Below are 26,532 nucleotides of genomic sequence, written 5' to 3'. Positions count from 1 at the left end.
GGTCTTTCCTGGGTGCTATGCAGGTACGGAATCTGTCATGAGACCTTCCTGGGAACAGCATGCAACAACAGGTTGCGGATGACACAAGCAAAGCCAGCATAAAGATGGGATTTACCAAAGGAAATAAAAACATAAAAATATGTTATATGGAAAGGAGTAATTAGGTAGAAAGAGAGGTGTTTGGGGTTTTTTAATTTTTATTTTCTCCTTTTTTAAGGGGATGTGTGGATTTGCTTATCAATGTCTCAGATCCTCAACATTATTGTGCTTCCTTGCCATATACTCCCTCCCAATAGTGCAGGGCTTTCCCAGTCTTTGGATATATTTAAAAAGCAGAATAGGGCCACTAAATTCCCAAACTTTCCTTTTGTAAGCTTCCTTTTTCTTCTAAAACTTTGAGCACACCACCTATATCTGTGTAAAAAACCTTTACAGAGAGCAGCCAACATATTCCACAAATCTGAGGAAATGTCTTTTGGCTTGTCTGACTGATGGAGAAAAAGCCCCAGCAAGCTTTCCTCAAATTGCCACTGGATAATTTGTTGTCAGGCACTAGGAATGCTCTACAGAGCTCTTTATCATGCAGCTGAGGAAACTGAGTTTCCCTCAGTAACTTCAGATGATCCATAGGTTATCTAAAAATAATATTCCCAAAAGTCTTTTTCATTTCTGAACATAAATTTTCTTCATGAGAACCTCTGTTCAGGACAGCTGAGGTTTCTTTTTATGATACTGTCAGTAACTTAAATGTTCCTGCCATTTGAGGACAGGAAAGACTGATATAAAACTATATTGAAAATTACTTGTTTCATAAGTTTTCATGAATTCTGAGGTTCTATTCTTTTACATTTAATTGTGTCTTTCACATCTGACTTGGCACTGTGTGCATTCAAAAGCACGTACATAGAACTAGAACATGGTTAAGTGGAAGTGGCACACAAGTGATTTCTCTTCTTGAGTTCCACTGTTCTGTCTTTGATCCCAAACTGGAACTTCCTCGCACTGTATGCAGCTCTGCTCACAGTGAAACATACACACATTTATTCTGTAGGAGTTTTGTCTTGCAGGGAATTAAGAGCCAATGTCAAATACTCTGACAGTAAACACTATAAATTGCAGAATCAACATGCAACTGCACACTGACAAAAATTTCATTGAGTCATATTTCATGCCAGAAAGTACCAATCTGAATTGACTGCACAAATCAGGAACAAAAAACACAATGAAATGATCTCTTCTAAATTTTCAGGGTTTCTGCTTTTCAAAAGAACAAAACAGCCTTGAAGATAATTTGATGGTGTCCAAATATCTGGTGACTGAAAAACTGAGTCTCACAAGCAACTGGTTAAAAATAAAAGAGTGTCAGTTTACGGTCATAAGTAGAGCTGTAAATCTGGCAGGTGGAGCTGTGCCAGTGACTGGGCTGCTTGCACTTCTCATGTGTGTGTAGTTTGTTGCTGCAAATCACTTTTAGCGTTACAGCCGTCAGCTGCAGGTTTTACCAGAGCCCAAAGGAGTGACATTTTGCCTCTTACAGGTTCTTCTTAATACCATATAAAGTATTTAATTACCAGAGGATTATGGGTGAGGCAAAACAAATTATAAATTCTGGCAGGAGGCTACAAATAATAGTGGTAATGCTTCCCTTTTGATCCATTTACAGATTTCAAACCTGTATATATATGACACTGTCCTCCTGCTGGCAAATGCCTTTCATAAGAAGCTGGAGGACAGGAAGTGGCACAGCATGGCCAGCCTCACCTGCATCAGGAAGAATTCTAAACCCTGGCAAGGAGGACGATCAATGTTGGAAACCATCAAGAAGGTACTTTTTCTCTGTATTTCCTCATCTTTGATTTCTAAAATACTTACATTAGGCAGTATTTCCTGCTGAGGTGCACATTACTCTACCCAGTACCAGCAGTATAGGTTTTACATATTCACAGTTCCTGAATGGAAGTAGTCTTTATTTGGTTTGGGTTGTTTGTTGGTTGGTTGTGTTTTTTCCATGTCATAATAATCATATTGAAATAAAATCAATAAGCTTGTTTACCAAAACTACCAAACCAGCTGGATGTTCAAGGAAGAAAAAGTGTCGCTGGTGAACAGGTAAGTTTCACAGGTTAGGAAGTAAAGAAAATAAATTTACTGTTTTATTTCTAAAAGAAAAAAGTTGCAGAATTACACCTGGGTAATGTTCTGTGGAATTCACCGTTGCACTGTTTTTGATGTTAATAAAGTGAAATCATAGAAATGGGAATAAGGAACCCCCTAAATTATCTAGGCTATATTCAGCCACCACAAAACTGTGCCTGTAACAGTCTCTACAGAGCTTTGTCCAGTGTTGCTGTTTCCTTGTGATTTTTATTTCATACCTTAATCATGCTCATGCCCAAGATGCTTTTCCTGTTCTTCAGTCTTTTAAGACAATTTTTCTTAGTCATTTCCTTTCTTCATAATGTTTACAGCCTCCACATACTTACAGACAAATATTGCAGCCTTCTGGGCCAATATTTAGTCAATATGAACAAGTTCAGGGTTTGCCCTTCCCTGTAAGTTATTCATGTCATTTTCCTTATGTTATTGATATCTTTCGTAAAACTGCCTTCTAATTTGTCTGCATACACTTACTTGTAATGTATACTTACTTTTAAAGTGCTGGCATTGTAAACACAGGAAAAAAAAGGGACAAAAATTTTGTCCATTTAAAAAAAAAAATCTTAAATGCTTTAATTGTGGCTTTCACTACAGAACATAAAAACCATTTAAAATATAATGTTGTGATGAGAAGTTGCCATTCTGCATTAGGTATTTAGCTATACCAGAAATTATGACGATGCAGGCAAAACATAAGACTCCTTTGAGCACTGCTTATATTTTATGCAGTCCCAGCTTAATCTGCGTTACCTCCAAAATGACAGTTCAAGGATTTCTTTGGTATCTGTTTCCACTTTCCATTCTAGCAGTTTGAAGTCATGAGACTGAAAGAATAATCCAGGACACATTTCTTATTTCAGGGGCAGGATATGGCTTTAAGGGACTCCAAACTGTATTGCTCTTAACCTACCTAACAGAGCAATTTCAAATTCACATTTGGCAATCCTGTGTATTTTGAGCTATGTTTCAGGCAAGGCTGGTTCGCCTCTTGCCTTGCATTTTGTAAATACCATTGCACACTTTTCCATTTAAATGGCCAGGAGAATTATGAAAGTGTTCAAGAAGGCAGGAGCAAGTGGAAATTCCAGAGTTGTTGTTAGCTTGCTAAAAAAATTAATCAAATGCCAAAGAAATTCCTGATCTGTGCAGCTAACCACGCTTCCATCCTGTCACTTTTAGGTTTCTCTGTTATTTCAATTAGATGGCTTTGAAAAGAAAGTATTTTATTGGTGTAAATTGAATAATCCAAATCCTCCTTACACTGCACTGTGCTGACAGAGATGAATTTCTAGAAGTAATGTGCTAAAATTGAAAGTCAAAATCGAATCCAAATGAAATACAGAAATTTTACTGTCTGTGGATGTCAGTAGCATTTCAATCCGTAGGCAGAGGAAAGCTAAAGATTGCAGCTGAGAGTTGGAATTGCACAAGAACAGGAATTCTGCTTTAGTTTTGTGGCCTACTTTCCCTTTTCTTTCACTAAAGCAGTTAGGTAGAAGAACTTTGGGATCACAGCTATGTACTTTTGAAATTAAAAATTTGGCATTGATGAATGCCTGATGGGGCATCACAAAAACAATAAAATCCAAAAGTAATGAAGGGAAAAAAGCCCCCACTTAATCTCTCTTCTTGAGAATGCTTGTCTTTCCCATCTCACCTTATTCTTTAAACATGTTTTCACTCCTGTTGTCCTGGGGAGTCCTCTAAAATCAACTGAAATAGAATTTTTTTCACAAAAACATACCAGATTTCCTTAATTTTGAAAGCAAACAGGAGGAAGTCACCACGGGGTATTTAAATAGTTTCTGAATAAAAAGTTCTGTGTTTTCATTTTGAAATCACCACTGTTTACAGGATGTAGTGTATAATGGAATATCATAGGAAGATATTGATATAATTCAGGGTGAAAATACATTCTGAGATTTCTTAAATATTCCTGGAAAAAGAACTTCCATCCTCTGCAACACCTTAATTCTTCCTTCATGATGATCTGTACTGTAGAGCTGAAGTCATCACCTGGTCTCAGGTTGTCCCTCCTCCCAGTGTAGGTTCTCTAGGAATTAAATTGTACTCAAGTATGGTTTTGAGTTGAGGAAGAGATGTCTAATTCCAGGCTGCCTGCCTCAGGAGAGGACCAACAACTCAAGCAGTTGTTCTTCTGGCAGCAGCAAAGCAGAAGCACCATGGAGCTTTTGCTGCTAAAAAAAAAACCAAACAACAACAAACCTAGTTCTAGAGGAAGCTTTTATAGAAGAAATATCTGTCTTTTAGAGTTTAAGATCCAGACGCAGGAACATCTGGAAGTGTTTTAGCTACAGAGGGAAATCTTTCTTTGATTTCTGGAGGGGGAAATAAGAAAAGAGTTGGGAAATCTTTATTAAGCTACTCACTGAAGAAGGTAAGAGAAAGGGATGCTGATGTTCTACCTGCAGCAGCAATTGTTAAAAATGGAACTCTGGTGGTAAATAAACTGGTTTTTTATAGTTAATGAGCTGCTAGGGGAGAGTAGGGAACAGAGGAAATGAGAGTTTCAAACATTTCTTAAAGTGGTAAAAAAGCTGTCTAAATCATTCCTCATTGTCATTTGTTGAATATTCGACTCATTCATTACTATTTCTACAAACAGCTACAAAAGCTGGTTTTTTTCTTTGTGAATTCAGCTGATTGGACAAAGCCTAAAGAAAAAATTTTAAGCCCACCACAATTATTTAAATCTAATATCAGTTTCTACCCATTCTCGAACTGAATAAACAGTTAAATCCATCTGGAAATACAATCCTTCTAATGAATTTGGCCAGCTACAGCAATTAGTTTAAATTCACTTCTGTATAGGATCTATCCCTAAACACATGCTCACTTGTTTATTTCTCAGTAAAGCTATTTCACAGTTGGAGGAATAAGTATCACTAGAAAATAATTCTACTTTGAGAAAAATTAATCTTCCTGAATAGTCTGGGAATAAATGTAAGTAGGATTAGAGGGGGGATCAACTCAGCAAGATGGCATCTACCTTCTCTCACACATCTCAGGGCTCTTCCCAGTCACATTTTTTTAGCTCACTAACAGCAAATTTTTAGTGCTAGCAGCAACATAGAGCCTGTCCCTTTCTGGGAAATGAACTGTTTCATGAATCATAAGTGGAATTGTCAACTAGTTCTGGTCTCAGAAATGTCACTGACACTCAGTGGTGACTTGCAAAAAAGGTGCCAAATTGTTTTTCAGGTAATAGATTGGATGGTCTCTGCTAGTTGAAAACTCAGCCATGTTCTCAAAATCATATTTTTTCAAAAATGAAATGTGGAACTCGTATTTGATGTTTGTAGCATTTTTTCCTGCCTATAGCCACATTTTTTATCCTTAATTGCAAAACAGCTAGTACCTGAGAATAACCATATTTTGAAAAAAAAAAAAAAAGAGGAGGAAGTTTGAACAGAAGCTGAGAGCAAGAACAATATTTTATAGCTGATGATTGGCAAGCTGACATTCCCAAGTGAGGTCCTGACTGCTAGGTAAATACTGCTTTCTTCAGGGACTTACTTCAGTGCCTAAGCGCACATAAACTGTAGTTTGTCTTGCCAGTCTAGATGAGACTCAAGTAGGCTTTAATTATATTGCCAAGCTTTATAACAGCTCTGCAAAGCCCCGAGCAGTGATCAGAATCATAAGTAAAACACTTTTGTCCCAGCAACTGACATTTCACTCTTCAGTTTCATATGTGTCAGGAAATTGCATGGTTGCAGCTGAACCTTAGAAGAATTTGAGAAGGTACATAACAAATGTGTCTTCATGTTTCCCCAGTAGCATTGTTCCTGTAAGATAAATGCAACGAAAAATTTCTTTTACTCTTGCCGGTTATCATGAGTAACACTGAAATCACTGGTAAAAATCTTGTCAGGAAGTTACTGGATCAGTAGCTGTCATACAGATGGTCATTTCCTCTGTGATCTCCTTCCACTATGCATTAGCAGAGGGATAAAACTCATGCCATAAATCAAGTGTTTCAGAGAGATCCATACTGTGAAAGACTATGCATAAAAATTGGAGCAGGGTCCTGAAAATCTTCCTAGGCGATATCCTGTTCCACTCTATCAGCCCTAAGCAATAAACCAGATTTGTGTAAGCGTTGTAAAAAGGCTGTGTGGGACAATGAGGAAAAGTAGAGACCAATAACAGGATTGCATGGTCCAACAAGATCAGTCCCAGGTAGGGAGGAGAAATCAAGACCCCAAGAAATTTCCTATAAATTTAGCATTGTTGGTATTAAATGGGCAGTTCCTTGCTGTTTTGTATTTTTGCCTCTGCCCTTCCCTCCTGAGCCAGCATCATTCCCAACTAATCTGAGCTCTTACTGCACTATTTTCATACGTACACAGTCTAGGAGAGGAAGCTCTGATTAAGACAGTCCATAACGAGAAATTTTCAAAGATTTATAGGATTGCCAAAATAGATAAATGAGAAATAATGTTGTGGTGGTTAAGATGGAATTCCAGACAAATAAAGTTGATGGACTTACAGTTTGTATCACGCCCTGACAATTGCAGCCATTTAAAAAATCAAGTTAAATAAAGTTATACAAAGTTTCTGGATGGAGATCGAATTCCAAAATATGTCAGGTAATTCTGTTAACCTGTACTGTATGTAAGGGGACATATATCTCCATATCCTGTGTTTTCTTAAGAAATGGATTTGATTACTTCAAGTATAATTGAGGTTAAATGATTCTTTAAATTATTTTTAATCATATTTGCTCAAATAAGGAAAAATATTATTAAAAAATTTAGAAGTTTATTAAAATTTTAAATTGCTATCTTAAGTCTCAAAAAATCATTTACATTTTAGACATGATTTTATCTTCATGTTCCTTAAAGTATTGGAACCACTCTCAATATGGAAAATAAAGTCGCTTTAATTTTCTAGATTGAAAATCCTATATTCTTCATTTCTTTTTTCTGCTGTACAAAGCATCTGTGTGAAGAGATTGTAGGGATTTTTTTTGTTGAATATTTCTTTTCTTTCACCATTTTGTTCCAGTGTTTTCCCTTCCTTTTTCCAGGTCCTGCTTGTGGCTCACTTGAGATCATGGTGCTGCTCAGGTGGTCTATAACAGTTTAATTAATTTTCACACTTTACCTACCTCTGACCCACAGTTTTAGTACCCAGTGTGGGGGAAAGTTTTGGGAAGTAATATAAGAAATATTAAGTATAATATCATCAAATCAGTATCTGGTAAGGTGTCCAGATGGAGTCTTTGAGCAATCAGCTGGGCATCCCAAATATTGCAGGTCTGTGCCACTTTGCAGGCATTTCTACATCACATGTTCTGTGAAATTGTGCCTTAGGTAATCAGAAAGCCAAATAAGAACCTATGAGAGAAAAGGTATGTGGGGCAAGTTTCCACTTCTGTTCCATGAGTAGGATGAAGTCAGATTTAAGTTAAAGGTTCATATTTGTGAAACTCGGTTATTTACCAAAGGATGTGTTCAAATGATTCAGTGGGTAAACACAAGCTCCCTCTGACTTTACTCTGAACCAGCCAGAGGTGTGCTAACCCCAACCTAAAAGCCATGAAAGTGTTATTGTAGTGAAGTTAAAAAGTAATCAGAGTGTCTTGCTAACCCCAGCATACGTCAAAATTGTCTGGTTTGCAGTTGCCAGAGTTCTCCTGCAAAAGACTGTTCAGATATAGCCTTAACCAGGATATTGGATTTTTTTTCCTTTCTTTTTTTACATTTATTTTTGTTGTAGTATGGAATAAAAAGTAAATATTGTAGAAAGAAAATATTATAGAAAATATTTTTTAAAAATCATTAAATATGTATATACACAAAGTATTTCCTTGGTTTTAACTGTAAATGGCACTCATTACGTATTTGTATTATAATATTTGTATTATTATTTTAATATATAATTATTCATGTATTATTCCCTGATAGTACTAGTTTCTAGTTGTCTAGTAAATTCTAAAGATATTCTCAATGATCAATTTCATAACTTTTGTTATAATTACAGTCATGTTTTGTAAAAGTAGGAGAACATTCTGTTAGTTCACAGCAATTTGCAATGGAGATGCAAATTCTGTAGTCCTTCCTGGATTTTGTCCAAACTCAAGATGTAAGAATAGAGCTTTTAATATCATGATTCAGCAAGGCTCATGTGCTTAGCTAGGTAGTTCATAATGCAAGTTTTTCCAGTTTAAATAAAAAAGCTCCTAAGTGAAACAGCAATCACAACTGCAAAGTTCTTGCCTTATGTTTTGGGGAAAAACTATGCATTTCATAGGGTTTTACACCAGAGGCAGATTTTTTGTGTGTGTGTGTGCATAAAAACATAAAAAAAATATCTTTTACCTTTCTTTTTTTGAGGGAGAGGGTTAAACATCAAATTTTCCCTGAATCTGTACACTGAAGAAATTTTTGAAGGGTAAAGGTTTTCATTATTGGCATTTTACATGGTTCTGTTGATTTTATAGTTCAGGTCATCATAGTTCTTATACAAAGATGAAATGCGTGTCATGTTGAATTAACTCTGGAATATATTTTGAGTATGGCTGTGGTGTGTATAGCCCTTTGAACTCTAATTCTTTGTAGGGATTATTCACTGTTTCATCTGTAATATTTTAACCCCTTCCAGCAAAACTGTAAAAGAGTTAAAGCACGCTTGAAGAGATGCTTCACTCTTGCCCATGTCATGTATTCTTAGTAAAGGATAATTGGGAGGAGAAAGAAAAATCACTGCATTCAGCTAGACCTTGAATCAAGCCCTTCTTCATTTGTGCAAATCACATATGTTGAGCTCAAAAAACATGTAACTTCATCTAAAATTCAGCCTGCCCTCATGTGGAAATCATTCATGAGGGAGAAATATTTAAAGGGAAAAAGCAAAAATCAACAAACATAACTAATTTTTGTGCAATTTCTTTTATATATTTGTGTTTAGCTTTGCTTCCACTAAACTTTGTTGCAAAATGGTTTTGGTTTTTCTTTTAAATTTGGTGGGGTTAGAGTGTCAATACATATATGTTGATGGGTCAAAGAACAGAAATTGGAGTGCAAATATGCTAAGAGTAAGACTATTGCTTGTATTGCATCTGTGTAGCATTGCTGACTTTAATTCTTCTGCGAAGAACTTAATCATGATGCAAGAATAATGTAAGCATCAGAATTTTTAGGGAAACGTGGTCTTTGGAAAACTGTCCTCATGCTGGTAGTTACCTGTGTATTCTGCATAGTTAGTGCATAAATCCCTTTGAGAAACAGAAGGTTAATACAGTTACCCACTTACGAGTTTTCATTCCATTTTCCTTTTTTTTTCAATAGGGTGGAGTGAATGGCTTGACAGGAGAACTGGAATTTGCAGAAAATGGGGGGAACCCCAATGTACATTTTGAAATTTTGGGAACTAACTATGGAGAAGATCTTGGCAGAGGCATCCGCAAGGTGAGGCTACATATATTCAAACAAGAGACTATTTTTACTGATATTTTCAAAACCTTTCTGTGTTCTGTGTTAATAGAAAAGCATTTGATGGCAGGTAGCATGGTGTTCTGTATTGTTAAGGAGTAAGAGATGGGAGAAAAGCTTTGAACTTTGAGATACTCATCTATTTTGTTATTTCAAATAGGCCTTGGAGCAGGTTGTGTTGATCAAGGTATCATTTGTAATACAGAATGTGTTGAGTTGCTGATCAATTATCCAAAAGGACCAGTGAAAGCTGTTGTTTTGTAACCCTTGCAACCTCTGTCCAAAATAGCAAATTTTACACTGAATTATGTTTAAAGCACCGAGATTGGTCGCTGATACTTGGTCAAAGTGGGATGCTCCACCTGCTAGGTGATTAAAATTCATAGCTATGGAAAGAGAAAATCTCTTGTAGCACAGATAAAATTTCTGAAGTCTCTTCACGAAATAAAAACATGGTGTTTTAATGAGTTAACTTTTACAGAATAAGTTAATGTTATGTATTCAGCTGCCAGACACAGTCCAAATGCATGGACTTGGATGTTACAGGGAATGGCATATATGTCCCACAAAATTACTCTTTCTTGGTATTTGAGTTTTGCCAGTCTAAAACTAAATTTAAGTCCTGTGTAAGAAATGGTGGAAACGGGTCTCTATTTGCAATGAATATCCTTAGCTTTGAACAACTGCTTATCCAGTATGGCAAAAATCGTTTGGGACTTCACAGGTGAATAAAAGAGTAATAAGCTTTTCCAGGAGCAGCTGTCCTTTAAAGACACACTTCCTGAAAAATACCAAGATCTCTTCATTTAGTGTATCACATCATACTGGGTTTTATACAGGAGGAACATGAGGTCTGAAAGGAAACGATAGAGTTTTCTTAATATGTGTAAACTGGTTCCATGTGTGCGTCACTAGATGATGAAGTGCCTCATTTGTCTGCACACCTTCTGGAGCAACAGATAAGTACTCTGAAAGAAGGAAGAGATAAATAAGAAGTCTAAGGTGTCTAAACACTGAACTGTCTCCTCCACTATTCACCAGAATTGTTATTCTGTTCCTGCTGTTCCATCTCTTGTCAATACCCTAATGTACACACGTGCTTATAGTTATGTCACCTTGAGCAGAGGTCCTGATAGGTGCTTCAGAAACTAGACAGAACTGGATCTGGTTGATATCTGGAGGAACTTCACAGAGTCTTTGGGAGATAAAGACTTTGGATAAGTCCTTATTCCCTTACCTTTAAGTTCTGTCTGTTTCAACATATTTTGACTTATTTTTCATGCTGCGCACTGAGGAGCTATTTATTCTTTAGAGTTACCTTCCTAAGACAAATCTGTGTCTCTTGGTTTAATTTGTTTCATTGACTTTGACTGGGGGTTTTTCGACTTCAGGCCTGTCTGGGTGAATGCCTGAGTGAAGCACTAAATTGTGTTTTTTCATTCCCAAAGAAGATAGAAGAGAAAGAGAGACTCAGAGATCTTGGAAATACAGAAGTACAAAAAGACTTCCTAGCTATTCTAATTCTTGGTTGATGGTGTAATTTAGAATTGTACTGCTAGTTTAACAGCAGTAGAGTTGATAGAGTTTAATTTTAAAACAGATGTTAATGACTGTGGGCACACCTAACTTGTGTAAAACAGTGGGATAATACAAACAGGCTTTTTGAACCTGCCTTGTTTACTCTTTAGGATAGTTCAAGAACAAAGAGATATCCACTGTCTTTGGAGGGAAATGGATTTGAAGTTGGTCAGAGAATAGAGCTTTGCTCATAATATAATTAGATTATGAAAGTCAGCATCATACAACCCTGTTGAGGAGAAAAAAAAGTTTAAAATTAAGCTACTGAAAGTATGTGGGTTTTTTTCGTTTGCCAAGATGAGCATTTAAAATTAAATATCAATATTATAAGAAAATTTTCCTGTTGAACAAGATAGTAAATGCCTCTCCATAGAGTTTTGTGATGCTCTGCAGCTAGTTAAAAAGAAGAAAGGGTTCAGAGCAGAACAGATTAAAACTGTTTGAATTTTCTTTTTCCTAAACAACACTCAGTATTCCAGAGAAGGCTTTAGAGAGTTCTGGTGTACAGAAAGAAATTTTCTTTAGAAAGTTCTGTATATATTGTGAGAATGTGATAATTGTTCTCAGATGTTTCTTTAAAAAAAATTCCAATTAATTATTTCAAATTTTTGCAATAAATTGAATAAGAAAATAATTTAAAATTAATATAGTATTTCTAGTCAATGTCACAGAGATAAGAAAAACAAGGTAGGTTTCTTAAAACTACTCCTTCAGAGGCAGAGAAGAAAATTTTTAGGGAATTTTATTATTTGACAAAAATTCACATCTTTTATCTTTGATTAGGATTTACTTTACATCTACTTTACAGAACTACTGGTGTGAGAACCAAATCACAATAATTACAGGAGTCAGATATATTTTTGTTAACTACACTAATTAAAGTACACTTCAGATTTTCATGTATTTAGTGATCTGACTGCAGAACTACCTAAGCATTTTTATTTCTCAGCTCTAGTAGAAGCAGCTGCAATTAGCAGACTGACTGAAATTTCTGAGCTAATGCATCTTCCCTAATCAACATATTTTCAAGTACTTTTATAGGACATAATGAAGGGTAAAATCATTACGAAAAGCCCATTGAAGTCATTGGGACCAGAGATTCCCATCAAGTCAATTGTGTAAAGAACTGTTATTTTGTTTTCCTGAGGAACAGTCAATTGATTTTAATAAAGCAAGTAAGATTTTAAAACACACTCGAATTTCTCAAGAGTCCAGATTCTGCTTGAAATCTGTTCTCCTTGGGTTCTGGAGTCATTTATACTTCTGCAAAGTTCACTTATATTCATAGGTGATTATCCCCAGGACTCAAAAAAGCAAATAGTTTAGGATACACTAAGAATTCATGTTTATGCTTTTTTTTTATTTGGACAGATTAAGCCATGTATCTAGGAGAAACTGCTTTCATGTCCCTGCCTTCAGCTTTCATGGGCTCCTGTCATAGCTGGAAAGAGAATTCATGTGAAAGGTTGTTGTGTTGGGCTCCGTCATCTAGTGACAAGTTAACAAATCCCGGAGTGGGATTTGCCTGAAACAGCAGTTTTGTACCCTTGTGACTGTAAATGTTATCCATCACCTTGCAGACCACGGATCACTTAGGTGTACTTTTTGCCAGAGCTGGGTACTTGGAATAGTACACTCAGATTGCTGCCAGACACTGATTTTATTGGCACCAGTGGTATTACAACACCAAAGGAACTGAAGAAAAGCTCTGGCTTTTACACATCGTACTGTGGCTTGCATTTGTGCAGATGTAGTTATGTTCAGTGGGAGACATGGGTGTATTTCTGACATTTCTCTGTTGGCATTTGTCTGTTGGTATTTGACATTTGCGTATGTATTCTTTGACATTTAAATTTCAGTGCAATACTTTTATCTATACTGCTGAAATGTAAGCTGCCATTCCTGTGAATAACCATCCAACAAACAAACGAACAAAAGGGAGTTGATAGCTCCGAGTCCTGTCTTACATCTTAGTGGTGTAGAAAACAGCACCGCAGAAATAAAGTGGTTTTCATGTTTCTTACAGTGCCCCTTGTAATTCAGAACGGGCTCATCTTCAAAGGCTCTGTTCTACATCTTTTGAAGTTTAGGGGACTTTCTTTCTGTTCCCACACTGGTTTTCTTACCACATGTGCGCATTTGAAGATCAGGGTGTGTTTTGCTCTGCCTCCACTTCCATATTAGCATACACCCACCTTCTGTATGTTTCTCTTCTCTGAAGATGTTTTTAGGTTATTTCCTCCCAGTGAGGGAGCAAGATGATATACCTTGCTCTTGCATCAGTTTCTGCCTGCACCAAGATGTTCATGTCAAGGTTTCCTTTGCATTCAGGACAGCTGGAGATGCCTTGGAGGAAGGATAGAGCTGTGAGCATGCAGGAAAACAGTTAGCCTTGGAGGGGCACCAGGGTAACCCAGGATGTTTTGGGCCATCTGCATTTGTTCATTAGGATTGTAGGGTTTAGTTCTAAATAATTTTGATTTGATTGTCTTAAGGAGGAAATGTTATCTATTTTAATCCAAGGCAGATCTGTGGTGCCATGCATTTTGTGTGAGAGGATTGAAACCTCACTAACAGATACATTGTTCCTCTTCACTTCTGCCAGTGCAAGTGGCAGGACTTTCCTGCATGCAGGTTTTTATTTCACAGACTATTAAGGGTTAAGAGCAGCACTCCGTAGTTGTGCTATTTGTTTGCATTTTTTCATTCTAATAAAATAATTGCTACTTCCACTTCATCTGAAAACACTTGTTGTTTACAGTAGTGGCATTTCTTTCTAATACACTATATTTTTTCCTTACACTTGCCTCACGGAGCAACATATGTTCCAAGCATATATTTTGATCTTCAGGAAGTTGCTGTCTATTCTTATAAAGTTAAAACTTCTTTTCTGCATCCTTTATCTCTTATTCCCTTTTGTTCCATTAGGTAAAAGGATAAGTTATACAGCTCTGCTGACACATATTAACTAACACCATTTAATAACCAAGAGCACATGAAGTATTTCCTTCTTGGTTAGCTTCCTGGTTAGCTACTTGAGGTAAATGATGGGTTCACCTGTTCTCCTTGTGAGTGCAGTCAAGGTAGAGCTGTGTAATGTGACTTTTAAAAGGTGTATGTATCAGCACCTGGTACTTTAAGCTGTGACCTGTGTAGATGTTTCTAAAGGTTGACATGCAATTTATGATGTGACTGAAAGATACCCTTGCAATTCAGAGACATTATTGGTGGTGTATTTTCTAGACAGTTGAAATAAATGTTGCTGTGTCTGACTGCTTTGCCTCTAGTGCTGATGGAGAAGGTGGACCTGGCACAGTTCTACCAGGATACTCTTTCTAAAGCAACTTTAAATACTTAATCAGCCTGCTAGAAATGAAGTAAACTACTTAATACTAAAGAGGTAATTAAATACCTTGATGAACCAAGACCTGCTGTTCCAATTCAGCACAGTACTTAAATTTTGCTGTAAGCCTGCTGAAGAGTAGCATTTCCTTCCTTCATTTAGTGGTATGCAATAAATAGATTAAGACTGATTCTTTACTTTCTGGTAGCTTCTGCAAATCTTTTGTCAAATCTCAGTGAAATTTAATTTGGCTGCAAAGTGTTGGGGATTTGCATGCTATCACAATGAAACTAGTGTTAATAGAGAGCTATGTTTTACTTGGAAGTCTACTTCTGTTTAGCTTAAAGGCCAAACTAAATGCATATTTGAGTATAGCAGAAAATGAAATAAAAGTATCCATCCATAGTTGTATTCTTGAATTTTAAAAAATTTAAAAGTATTTTTTCAAAATTCCCTCTCTGCTTTTGAATGGAACATTTTCTTTTAAAATCTGAGGATGCAGAAAGAGAGACAGACTGACTCAATCAGTAGTGTGCCATTTGGAGAATTTACCAGCTTTTGGACTCTCTGATTCAGATTGGGGGGAGCGAAATCTAATTTTTGGTGCTAGATTGTCCAGCTGCCTGCCCTGACACTGGGGTCTTTGGATGAGTAAGTATTTCTTTGCTTGTAATAAGTGCAAAGTAAAGCCAGAGATTAATTTGGGGGCTTGGTGGAGGCTGCCCCAGGAACTCAGAAGATTAAGGTTCAAGTCATCCTTTTGATAAATGCAGAGCAGAGTTGCTACTACTCAACCCACTCCACATGAATTATTCACCTGTGGAGCAAAACATCCACCAGGAATACATGAGAACCAGGATCAGGTATATGAGCAAAATGACCCAGAAGTCAAACTCCAAACTAATACCCACAAAGCCAAGGCAAGCACAGTGCACTATTTCTTCTTAGCAGAACAGTCAGCCATGTCTGCTGAGCTCCAGTGTGTTTAGTGTGTTGTAACAAAGAGAAATTATTTTAGGCTGTAGTACAAGTGGGTGTCCAGATTCCCTGGTCTAGAACAATAAGGTTAAGTGCTTTTTGAAAATTCAACTCAAATAATTAAGATACAGGTTTATCCAGTTTCCAGCACACAGGTTTGATGGCTTTTAACAGTGACTTCCAGAGCTAGAGCTGATTTGGAAAAAAAAGTTTCTTAAGCCTCTGAGCAACTACAGCCCTCTGGAGTGAAGAGGGGCATGCTCCTGCATTGGGATCAGTGTGGGGAGAAGGGGAGAATGCTATGGAGCCCTGGGGAGAAGTAGTGATGTCAAACAGAAATTCCCCTTGGGACCTTGACACTCTAGTATTTCTCTTCACAGTTTTGGCACGGATGGGCTCGTCTCTCTTTTGCTCAGTATATCCTGTCAAAACTGATAAGAATGTTCTTACGGAAAAATATTTTCAGTGCATTGGGGACTGCCTATTTTGACTGATTGCTTTCATCAGAGAGAGACAAATCTTTTTCTATGCACTTTAAATTATATAGTTTCATGCATTTTATTCATTTTTGTTCATCTGGAAAAGAGGTTACATTTTACCCATCTCCTGCAGAAAATATAGTTGTCTTGACAGCAAAGAACAGGAGAAATATTTTCCACTTTCAAACTGTGTTTTTAATTTCCTTTCATATCTTGTTATGACAATGAAAACTTGAGAAAGATAAGTCAAAAATTAATAATAATTAAAAAAAAAAAGCTGGGAGCAGCAACTCCTGTTCTCTGTTGATGCTGCTAGGCAAGTGCCTAACCACAGAGGCTCCTGTGTGATTATTCTTTGCTTCAAAATAGGCATGAGAGCAAAGAATGACACAGAGCTTCAGTCATTTTTGCAGAAGAGAATTTTTTTTTGTCCTGAAAATTTTTGAATAGCAGAACTAGCATGATGAGTTTTTAATACCTACATTTGAAAAGAAAATTTGAATTTGCATGTTGGTCATGTTTATGTAGCATGTAAAACTTGATTTGTGTCCATCAAATATGATTCCTTCACTTCTGGATTCCTCTTGAACTGCTCACACTTGGCTCAGATCAACCAGACCAAGGGATTAGATCACTTTTGATTTTCCGAACTTGATATTGGCAGAACCCTTTACAGTTTTCAGTATGATTGGTTGGGCCACTTTTGAAATACCTTTATTATGGTTATATGGCTTTTTTTTCTGCTTGAGTAGCTGTGAAAGCCTCCCGGTGAACAAGGATCTGCAAAACTGGCTGGCAAGTTGTGAATTTTTATCCTCAAATGCTTCTGCTGAAGAAATTAGCTTTGTAACTTGCTTCAGAGATCTGAAGTGCTTGGAAACTTTGAAGTGCCTCAAAACTGACATTTTGAATAATGTCAGAAGGAACTTGTATTATTTAAGAATGGACTTAATGCTTCATTGGCCTCTCAGGTAGTAATGCTTCTATGTGATTTTGGAAATCCCATTAGGGACTTCTCTTCACCTTTAAGAGAGTACTCAGTGGGTGCTGCTTCAAGAATGTGGTTCATCATCCTTGAAATTAATAGGATAAAACACTTAGCTTGACTTGGAATTACTTGTTTTAAGGTGGACAGTTTCAATGAATTATAGATTCTTCCAGAATTAAAGTTTTTAATGCTTGTCTTTTGCTCTTTAGAGCTGCTTTGCTTTCAGTCAAGGTTATCATCTGATGAAAATTACTTCATTTCACAAATGCTTCGAACTGGAACAAACATATGTTTTCCAGGAATAGGAAGAAGTAATAAGTATATTTAACCCTCCATTAATCCAAAAAAATGAGGGTGTTGTAGCTAATTTATCATGTGAAGAGGGAGATAATAACTATATCTCCAGTAAGTTATATATTTCCACCCAAATTTGGATGCAACTTGGGTATCCTAGTCAAAAATTCCTAATAACTAGAAAGTCATGTGGACAGGAGAGAGGAATGGTAAAAGACTGAACTGCTTCTTTTAACAGGAGGCATGAAGTGACAGTAATATGAAATGGGTCATTAAATTTTAGCTTTTGAGGGTGGTAAAGGCTTCAGTTCTCAGAATTAAGGGCTCAGTGCACAGCCTTGGGAGGGCTGATACATATCTGTGGGTTGTAATCCAGATCTTAATCCATAATGCATGAAAGTAGATCTACACAGATTTGGAATTATAGAATTGTTGAGGTTGGAAAAGACCTTTAAGGTCATTGAGTGCAACACCAAGCCCCCCACTAATCCCTGTCTCCAAGCAGCACATATACACACTTTTTGAACACTTCCAGAGATGGTGACTCCACCACTTCCCTCGGCAGCCTGTTCCAGTGCTTTGCCATCCTTTCAGTGAAGAACCCTCCCTCTCACTACAGCCTCCTCTCAGGTAGTTGTAGGGAGTGATAAGGTCTCCCCTGAGCCTCCTTTTCTCCAAGCTAAACACCCCCAGCTCCCTAAGTCATAACACTTGTGCTCCAGATCCGTAACCAGCTCTGTTGCCCTTCTCTGGACATGTTCCACACCTCAATGTCCCTCTTGTAGAGAGAGGCAAAAATTGAATCTGGTATGTGAGGTGTGGCCTCACCAGTCCTGAGTAGAAAGGGGAAGATCTCTGCTCTGCTCCTGCTGGCCACGCTATTACTGATACCATTGGATGCCATTGGCCTAATTGGCCACCTGGGCCATTTCACAGGATTTGAATTTGATAAATTGTCTTTTTCTTGAAGAACTGCAAGCCAAGACTGACACAATTATATGGCCTGTTGTGTTCTCCCAGCCACATCCCATGATAATATAGAATTGTACAACAGTCCAGGCTGGACTTCAAAGATCATCCGGTCCAACCTTTCAATAGATTGCTTCTAATTTGCATGTTTAGTGAAAGGCTTCTCCTTGAAGGCTGTGTGATCTTGTAGGCTGATAAGTTGGATGAGCCTCTGTGGCGCATCTGAAAGGCCTGGAATGCTCATATTAATCAAAACTTTGCTGGTACAAGTTTAAAGTAGGCAGAACTGTATTTTTTGCAGTAAAATCTCTTTGTTCCAAGTTAGTGTATTAGCAGGAAAACATAAAAATGTGTCTTTTTAGACACTGACTATTCATGTATATCAGAGACAAAACTTGGTTTGGTTTTTGTTTACTTGTTTGGGGGGTTTTGTGGAGGAGATATCTTTGTGTGTGTGTGGTTGGTTTGGGCAGATATTTTGGCTGGGTCTTTTTGGGGTGGTTTTGTTGATTTTTTGGGGGTTTCTTGGGTTTGGGGGGGGTTTGATGTGCTTTTTTGGGGTTTGATTTTTGTTTGGTTTGGGGTTTTTTTTGGTTTTTGGGTTGTTTTGTTTTGTTTTTCAGTGTTTGTATTGTGGAAAGACTATTTCATTGAGCATGATGCTGAATAATAATTTGTTGACAGCAGTAGGCACTATTTTCCTGCAGTGGGGTAAGGAACCCTGCTAAGCCCAACACCCTTTGCCTCTGTGGCCATAAAATATTCAGTGAGATTTTCCACTGAAGGAGGGAGAATCCAAACACAGACATTTAATCTCTTTAGTTCTCTACATGCAGACTGTGGGATGCAGAGGAGCTAGACAAGTCATAAACCAATTGGGAAATGATGATTGTAGATTTCCACTGAGAACACCCTCTATATATCTATTTATATATATGTGTGTGTAATATCTACCACCCTCAGCCTTCAGAGCTATGGGAGAAGATTTACAGCAGGCACAAATGTGAAAACATCCATGAAGCTGCTAAGGGCTCCCAAATGAATCAGAAGGATGTAGACATCTATAGGCAAGAGTCAGAAAGTGTTACGTTAGCAGAGTCAAGGGTCAGCCGTCGTCTGGTGCAAGCAGGGGCCGCCCCGCAGGAAGAACAGCTTGAGTCAAGGGGGAGTCTCATCTTTGGGCTGCACGAGAAAGTGCACTTGGGTACAATGGTTGCTAAAGAGAAAGAGGAGAAATGACACATCAGACAGTGGAAATTGCATTCCAGCAAAACACAGTTGAAAGTACAGTAAATCTTTGTTGTGGTGTTTTTAAGACCGATAAGAAATAAATGGTGATATTTGAGAAGACAAAGAGAACTATCCCTGCGGTTTCAATTTGGATGCTGTATCATGTTTATAATGCACTGTAGTTTCCCACCACATAACTCAGCTCGTATATTTCGAAATGTGGCAGAGTTTACTATGCATAAATCCATTTGTAAAGTAGAAGTTTTCAGTTAAGTCTTCTTATCTGCTAAAAGAACTCCAGGAGTAGAACTGATATGTCATTTTGTCTCAATATTGAGTTTATGGCAATGCTGAGATATGTTTCCCCTAAAGTGGTTATAGCTGTATCCTGCAATTAAAAGATTCTTAAAAGTGATTTCCAGAGATAAAGTTACCTCTGTGTAATTGTTTAGGGATGCCTCTTTGTACCTTTTGAGATCTTTGCAAACAATAAAAATGAGGATGGTGAAGCTTTCAATGACTTCATGATATTTATAGTTCCTTGATAGTGTTGGAAGGTTTTTATGATTCAGCCTTAAAATTACAGTGCTCAGATTTTTGCCTCTTCTAAAGTTATGATATAATGCCTTAATCAAAGGGTAAGTTACAATAGAATTTAATAATAAATATTCTTGTCATGGTGTACTCCTGCTTTAAAATGCAGAGCAGGAGTAATAAAAAAAGTAAAATGGATGAAGTCTCAAATACTTTACATTTTATTTTGATAAACAGAATTAATATTATTTGATAGAACCTCTAAGAAAAAAAACAAGGCTTTTGAGGAAATTGTGTGCACTAACAAGGCTTTGAAACTCTTTAGGCTAGAAGCAAATGGGGATAAACATATTTTAAGGAATTAAGAAAGATATGTCTGGCACCTGTGGCAGATGTCAAAAAATAGTCTCATCAGTATTCCAACACTACTCTCCATTTCTCAAAATCTATGAAAAATATTACAGACATTTCTTTCTGAAGTGTAGCAGTAGAAAGAATATCCTTCTTGTGTAAACAGAATAGGATAGAATGGGATAAACTGCAGGAGGCATTCTACTGAAATTTGAGCTCTAATTAATTTAGATCATACATGTAAATAATTTTGAAATTGGTTTAGAAAAAATACAGCATAACATATCAAAATTTATACATTGGTGTGAAAAAAATACATTTAAGTTGATAATGTTTCAATTTAAACTAGTAGCTTTAACACATTTTTCTGATCACTGCTCAACCAGTCTGCTTCTGAACCTCATCACAAAGTTCTTAGTCTGAAATGCTGGATTTGATTTTAGGGGTTTATTTGTTTGTTTTAAACACACTTTTATAATAAATAATGCGCTTGGAGCTCATAAAAATCTGATTTAAAGTATGCATTCTAATGGAGTGCCTTAATAATGAGCCATAAGTGTTTTATATGAATATTTTAATGCAGCATTCAGTTTCTCTACACTTCTACTGATTTTGCATTATAACTTGATTGCCTTTAACAATAATAGATTTTATTTTAAAGCCTTGATGCTGGTGTTTTGCATCAGTTTGACTCTATAAGGTTTCAGTATTCTAAACATTAGTATTCTGAAGTAGAACTCAGGTACTCTTAGCTCTCCAAATTTATTAGCTACTGATAAAATGTGGGATTTCCCCACTGAATGTGCATGTCTGAGTTCTCATTAGTCAGTTTATTTTAAGGTGTGTATTAAATTACTTGAGACAAATATTTGTCATAAACATAAAGTGAGAAAAAAAAGTCTTTTAATTAAGATGTAGTTAAATAGCATAAATCCATTATTAAAACTCTCACTGGAGCAGTGTCAATTAATGCAGTTTTTTCAAAATATCGATTAACTACTTAAAGGGAGTGTCAGTCCCACTCAGGCCACAGTGGTGAAACAACATTACAAACTGATTTCCTGTCTTGCCTTGCAATCCCTGGAGCAGCCTTCCAGGCCTGCTGCTATGGGTGTGTTTCTTGCTGCTTCATTCATTTATTTTCCACAAATTACGAGCTCTGCTTCTGACATTGGAGCCCGCTTTTCTTGCAAAGTGCGTCACAAGTGATGTTTTATTAGCAAGGAATAATGTCTGAGAATTGTAGGCTTTGCTGTGGGATGTAGGCAATGCCTTAAAAAGCATGAACAGTTCATTTGCGCTCCAGAAAACCTGCTCAGAGAAGGTTACAGAAGAGGTTGTCTAAGCTTTGAATTAGAGAGAGATTCCAGCCTCGTATCAGAGCAGTTATGCTCACAGACAGATGGTAGCTAGTGTTGGGGGTCAGTGGGTATAGTGCCACAAAGTTTATTCCAGAATGAGGCTACAATTTGCAAAACAAAAGTGAATGGATTTTTATGTTATCTGTGTAACAGTCTTTTATCAGGGAACAGGTAAGGTGAACTTTCTTTTCTATGATGGTAAAAGCTTATAGGAATATTTTACCTGGATCTCAGTATACAGTACTTGGATTGCCAGCACATTTGGTTGCTAGCAGAAAGATTTTGAAGTACAGCCTTTTGGTCAGTATAGACTAAGGTAAATTGTATTTCCACTGTATCTATATGGTCACAAATTACCTTTTCAAATATATTTGAAGGACTGGAATAATTCACAGCTAGTTTGGTCTCCAGTAAAGTCACAGTGAGTCTCTTGATACACTTGATTCTGGATAGTTGAATTGATTTCTCTGTTTGGCCTTGGGGCTTGCTGTACACAGAACAGAATGTGTGTAGGTTAAGGGGGTTCTGGGGTCCTGTCGGGACGGCCGGACGTAGACGGTGACGGATGGAGACGAGAGATCTCTATAGGCAGGTCTTGGGACACAGTCGGTTTATTGTAAAGGGCGTGGGTATTGGGGCACTGCTCAGAGCTGGTAGACTCAGCTCTGAGCAGGCCCAAGAGAGCAAGAGAGTGAATGGGTGAGAGAGAGAGAGAGAGAGAGTAGGAGCAAGAGTAGAAGTGGAAGAGAGGAATGAATAGAAGAGAGAATGAATAGAAGTGAGAATGAGAATGAGAATGTCTGAAGTCCTGGTTACAATACAATAAATCATCTTCTGCACTGAATATTCTAATTGTCACTAACCAATCTAATACAAGATACAAATCCTATAGCATTTACATACAGCCTATAAGAGTTCTTATATTACCATAGAGTGTTACATCTTAACTTCTAAAAACTACTCTTTGGACCCCTTCTGCTGAGCTAGTAGGGTCTGCTCTGACCCTTGGACCTGTTTGCAAGCAGAGGGTATTGTTCCATCAAGAGGGGATTACTTCAGTGTCCATACCATTGTTTTCTAGTTGTTCAGTAACTAAGACCTGGTATTTCAAAAGTGGCTTTCATTTCGATGTTGCCTATAGTTTTCATATTCCCAAAATCTTTTGTCAGGCAATCATATTTCCAAGGCTTTCCTGTTTCATCTTCCCCAACAATGTGAAAGTTATTGTCCTCTCTTGCTGCTAAGCTTACTGCTGAAGACCTTATACCCTGCTTGCTTTTAGCTTTTCTACTTACAGTGTCTGCAGGAAAGCAAGAATGACAAGACCAACTCAGTGATGGATATCTTCCCACATGAGAATATAATCTTTATGTGCTCTGTGACTGTAGGCCACCAACAGATTGCCTTAAACAAGGACTGGTGCACTGAATACAAATGCTTTTAGCATATGTATATACTGGAGCTTTTCTGTTTGGTCCAAAGGGGAGTGAATTTAACAAGATGCTGATTTTGTGGTGGACATTTTTATGTTGCTTTTACAATGGGGGGCCTCAGGGTGTGGGTGTATGTATGTGGTGAGATGTCAGGCATGATAGGAAGAGTAAATAAAGAATTCTGATGAACTTTTCTGATAGTGGACCTCATCCCCCTTTCTCTAATGTACTTGGTATGTAACATGATACTCCACATTTATTACAGATCAATTCCTCCAATTTTTTTTTTGTTCCCATTATGTATTCCTTCCAAGCTCTTTTCTAACAGGTTTGTAACATCTAAATTGTCAGTCATTCCATTAGTCATTAGAAGCTGCTTTCTAGCTTGTTGTGACACTCCAGAATATTGAGACAAATCATTCTGGAAGGGGAAATCAACACATCAATAAAGAAAACGTCAATAAGAAAATGTTATGATACCTTGTTAGAGAAATGTTTGTCCTCATCATTATTTTATTTTGTGTCTTCTTATTCATTCCATTTGCCTTAGAAATTGAGAAAAAGCCCATATAAAAGCATCTGATCTAGTTAAATTCATTTTCAAAGAGGGGTTCCAACTGCTCTAAACCTCCAAAGACTATAGATAAAATGAAGTGTATTTCTCTCTTCCTCTTTTTTCCTCTCTCCTCTCCATACCTTTTGAAAGATGCCTTGAAAATTGCAAAGAAAATAATACATAACCACATGCCATATTGGACAGATTTTGTGTGTGATCTCTCATAAATTCTGTTGAAAATTAACCCCAAAGTCCTTCTTTAGAAGACATAACATTTTCCTCTGGACTACACCTACCCACTGAAAGGCTGTGAAAAAGAGAAAGGTGCTGGGTTTTTGCCAGCTGTATTTTTTGAACTTCAGGGATAGCAGTAGATGTGCAAGAGGCCATGAACTTGAAGATGTTGCAGTCCTTTGGAGACCAAAAATAACAGACTTAGGACATATTCTAATTAGAGATTTTGGGGTAGGACAATTTAAGCTTCACAAGCCAATAGTCCTGAGATAACTTTGGGCAAAAAAATGGATATACTAACTTCCTTAAAAAAAAAAAAAAATCAATCATCCTGAACAGCATAGTACAGCTGCTTACCTGTAACAAGATCTTTAGGACTTGGGAACAAAAACAGCCTCTAACTTGATATTTTGGGGGTTGAGAGAATAGAAAGTGTGGGATAGAGCTAAGTGGTTAAGACCTCACATTCTGGAGAAATCAATTAAAATTGAAAATAAGGCTTACACAGTGCTCTGAACATGGTTCATAGTAGAAGGCAGGTATTTCTTAATATTCTGCTTTGAAAAACCTGTTTGAAAAAGGAAAAAAAAATCTTATTTCATAAGGACTCACAGTTTTATCCATAATCTCTTTCTATTTTCTCCAAACACAACAGTACACACACTTAAGGGTGGGAGGATGTTAATTAAAAATAATACAGCATCAGCTGAATGCTCCACAGAATTTAAAATTAAATGTCTGCAGAGATTATTTGCTATCATGCTTGCTATAAAGGTATATGGTTCTCATATGGGATCTCCTAATAATTTGAGATATGTCACTGCCCTCTCTTGGTGAGAGGTAAAACTGGCCTCTTTTTCACAAACCCTTAACTAAAGAGCAGAAAGGATTTTTCCTTTCTTGTGAGTGGGGATTTTTTGCCAGGAAATCATAGCAAGTTGGATATTGTGGATTAATAATTGTCCATGAAGTTTCTGATGTTCATTTCAGCTTGTTTGTGAGTGAGCTTACTGGTTTGTTCTGTGGTGTGTGCACATATTTGTTTAGGAATATTTGTTTAATTATTCAACCTCATAAAAACATCATGACAATACATTCCTTTCCATAATTTTACACAAATATTTCAAAATATTTGTTAAAAATATTTAAACAAAGTCTGTGTGTCTTGTGAGCAGTGAAAAAGCTAATGACATTCTAGTTTCTTGCTGGAATAGTTAGCTAGGTGCTATTTTAGTAAAACCTGTCAATTTTAGGCAGCTAATTCAGGGGCATGTGTTAACAAGTAATCTTCATCTACCACATGTGGAGAGGAGGTACTGCCCTACAAGGCAGTTCCAAACTGCAGAAGGTATCTGGAGATATTTGCTGGCTAATTTCAACTGTTTTCTTTCAAAACTTGTAAAAGACTTTCCTCCAAAACTCTGTGAAAAGAAGATCTAGATCTGCAAGCTCCCTGAGTTACCCCTGAGCTGATCCCTGGTATCTGGGAGAACTAAGAAGTCATACATGGAGCCATAAACTGTGGCTGATTTTTTTAACCATGTGCTATTATGAACAGTTTTGTGAAACACATCACAAAAACATGAGGTTTGATTTCCATGCCATGATTAAATCTGATTAAGTTAAATCAGGGAGTGTAGTTAAATTTCAGTCAATCCTGTGTTTTACTTCAAAGTAATCAAACAAATTCTTCAATGATAGCATTATTGGTTCAGGAAGGCTGGGAGTTTATACTGCAGGAGGGACTATAATTTAGAAATTACACATATTTTGTATGTGTCACTTGCAGTTCCCAAAGGGATCTTTTTGATGACTTATGTTTCGCCATATATTTCAGGAAGTCTATGTTATGTCAATATTTACAAAGGAGTGAATGGGAAAGAATAAACCAATACATCTTGTCTTTTGACAACGTGTTTCTTCAAGCCAAAGAAATGAAAGAAAACAGAAGTGTGGTACACGTCCAGAGCCACAAAAGCAGTTCAGCATCTGTTCTGTTTTCAAAGCACAGAGATGATTCTTTGTACTGAGAAATACTTAAAACACAAATGGCTGTTACTGGTAATCCATGTTAAATGTTTTTAAACAGAGCAATGACTTTTTCTGTAGTAAATGCAAATTTGGCAAGTACCCCTGTTCGAAAGGATGGAGGATTAGTTGTGTCAGTGGTTAAAAGTTTAAGCTATGCCAAGAGCACAGCAACTTTCAAGAAAAAGTCTGAAAGGGAGGTGAATTGTGATGGACAGGCAAGGAGAGCCTCCTGATGCTCACAAAGGGAAGGGATCCGCATGTTTACTGCCTGAAGTCACTATCACCCTCCAGGTAGCTCTTTGTTACCATACAGGATGTCTTCCAAGAAAAGATTGCTTTTTTCCTTTCCTGTCTAGCACTCAGCATGCAGCACCATGACATGAGTTTTCACTCAAGGATTGTCAGGAACTCTGCAGATTATGCAGCCTCTTGTTTGCTGTCCTCCTTGTGATCTGCATCCATCAGTGGCCCTCTCTGAGAAACATGTGGGGAATGGTTGGACTTTTCTGGCATGCAGCAACATCAGCAGGTCTGATTTTATAATAAACGAAGGTCG

The 26,532-nt window shown here is 37.1% G+C and overlaps 1 protein-coding gene across 2 annotated transcripts in view; it reads left to right on the top strand.

Moving 5' to 3' along the window:
* The window catches only part of GRID2 (glutamate ionotropic receptor delta type subunit 2), a 704,126-nt gene that overhangs the window by 494,368 nt on the left and 183,226 nt on the right, over positions 1-26,532 (top strand). For both annotated transcript variants that reach the window (XR_007203777.1, XM_048304515.1), the window contains exons 7-8: positions 1,664-1,825; positions 9,474-9,593. Coding sequence is in view for 1 of the 2 variants with exons in the window: in XM_048304515.1 (XP_048160472.1) it covers positions 1,664-1,825; positions 9,474-9,593 (282 nt within the window). In the remaining variant the exon portion in view is untranslated. The remainder of the gene's footprint in view (positions 1-1,663; positions 1,826-9,473; positions 9,594-26,532) is intronic.

This window comes from Corvus hawaiiensis, chromosome 5, assembly GCF_020740725.1.
Source record: "Corvus hawaiiensis isolate bCorHaw1 chromosome 5, bCorHaw1.pri.cur, whole genome shotgun sequence".
In the NCBI taxonomy this organism is placed as follows: Eukaryota; Metazoa; Chordata; class Aves; order Passeriformes; family Corvidae; genus Corvus; species Corvus hawaiiensis.
This window is presented reverse-complemented; position numbering and strand designations above follow the sequence as displayed.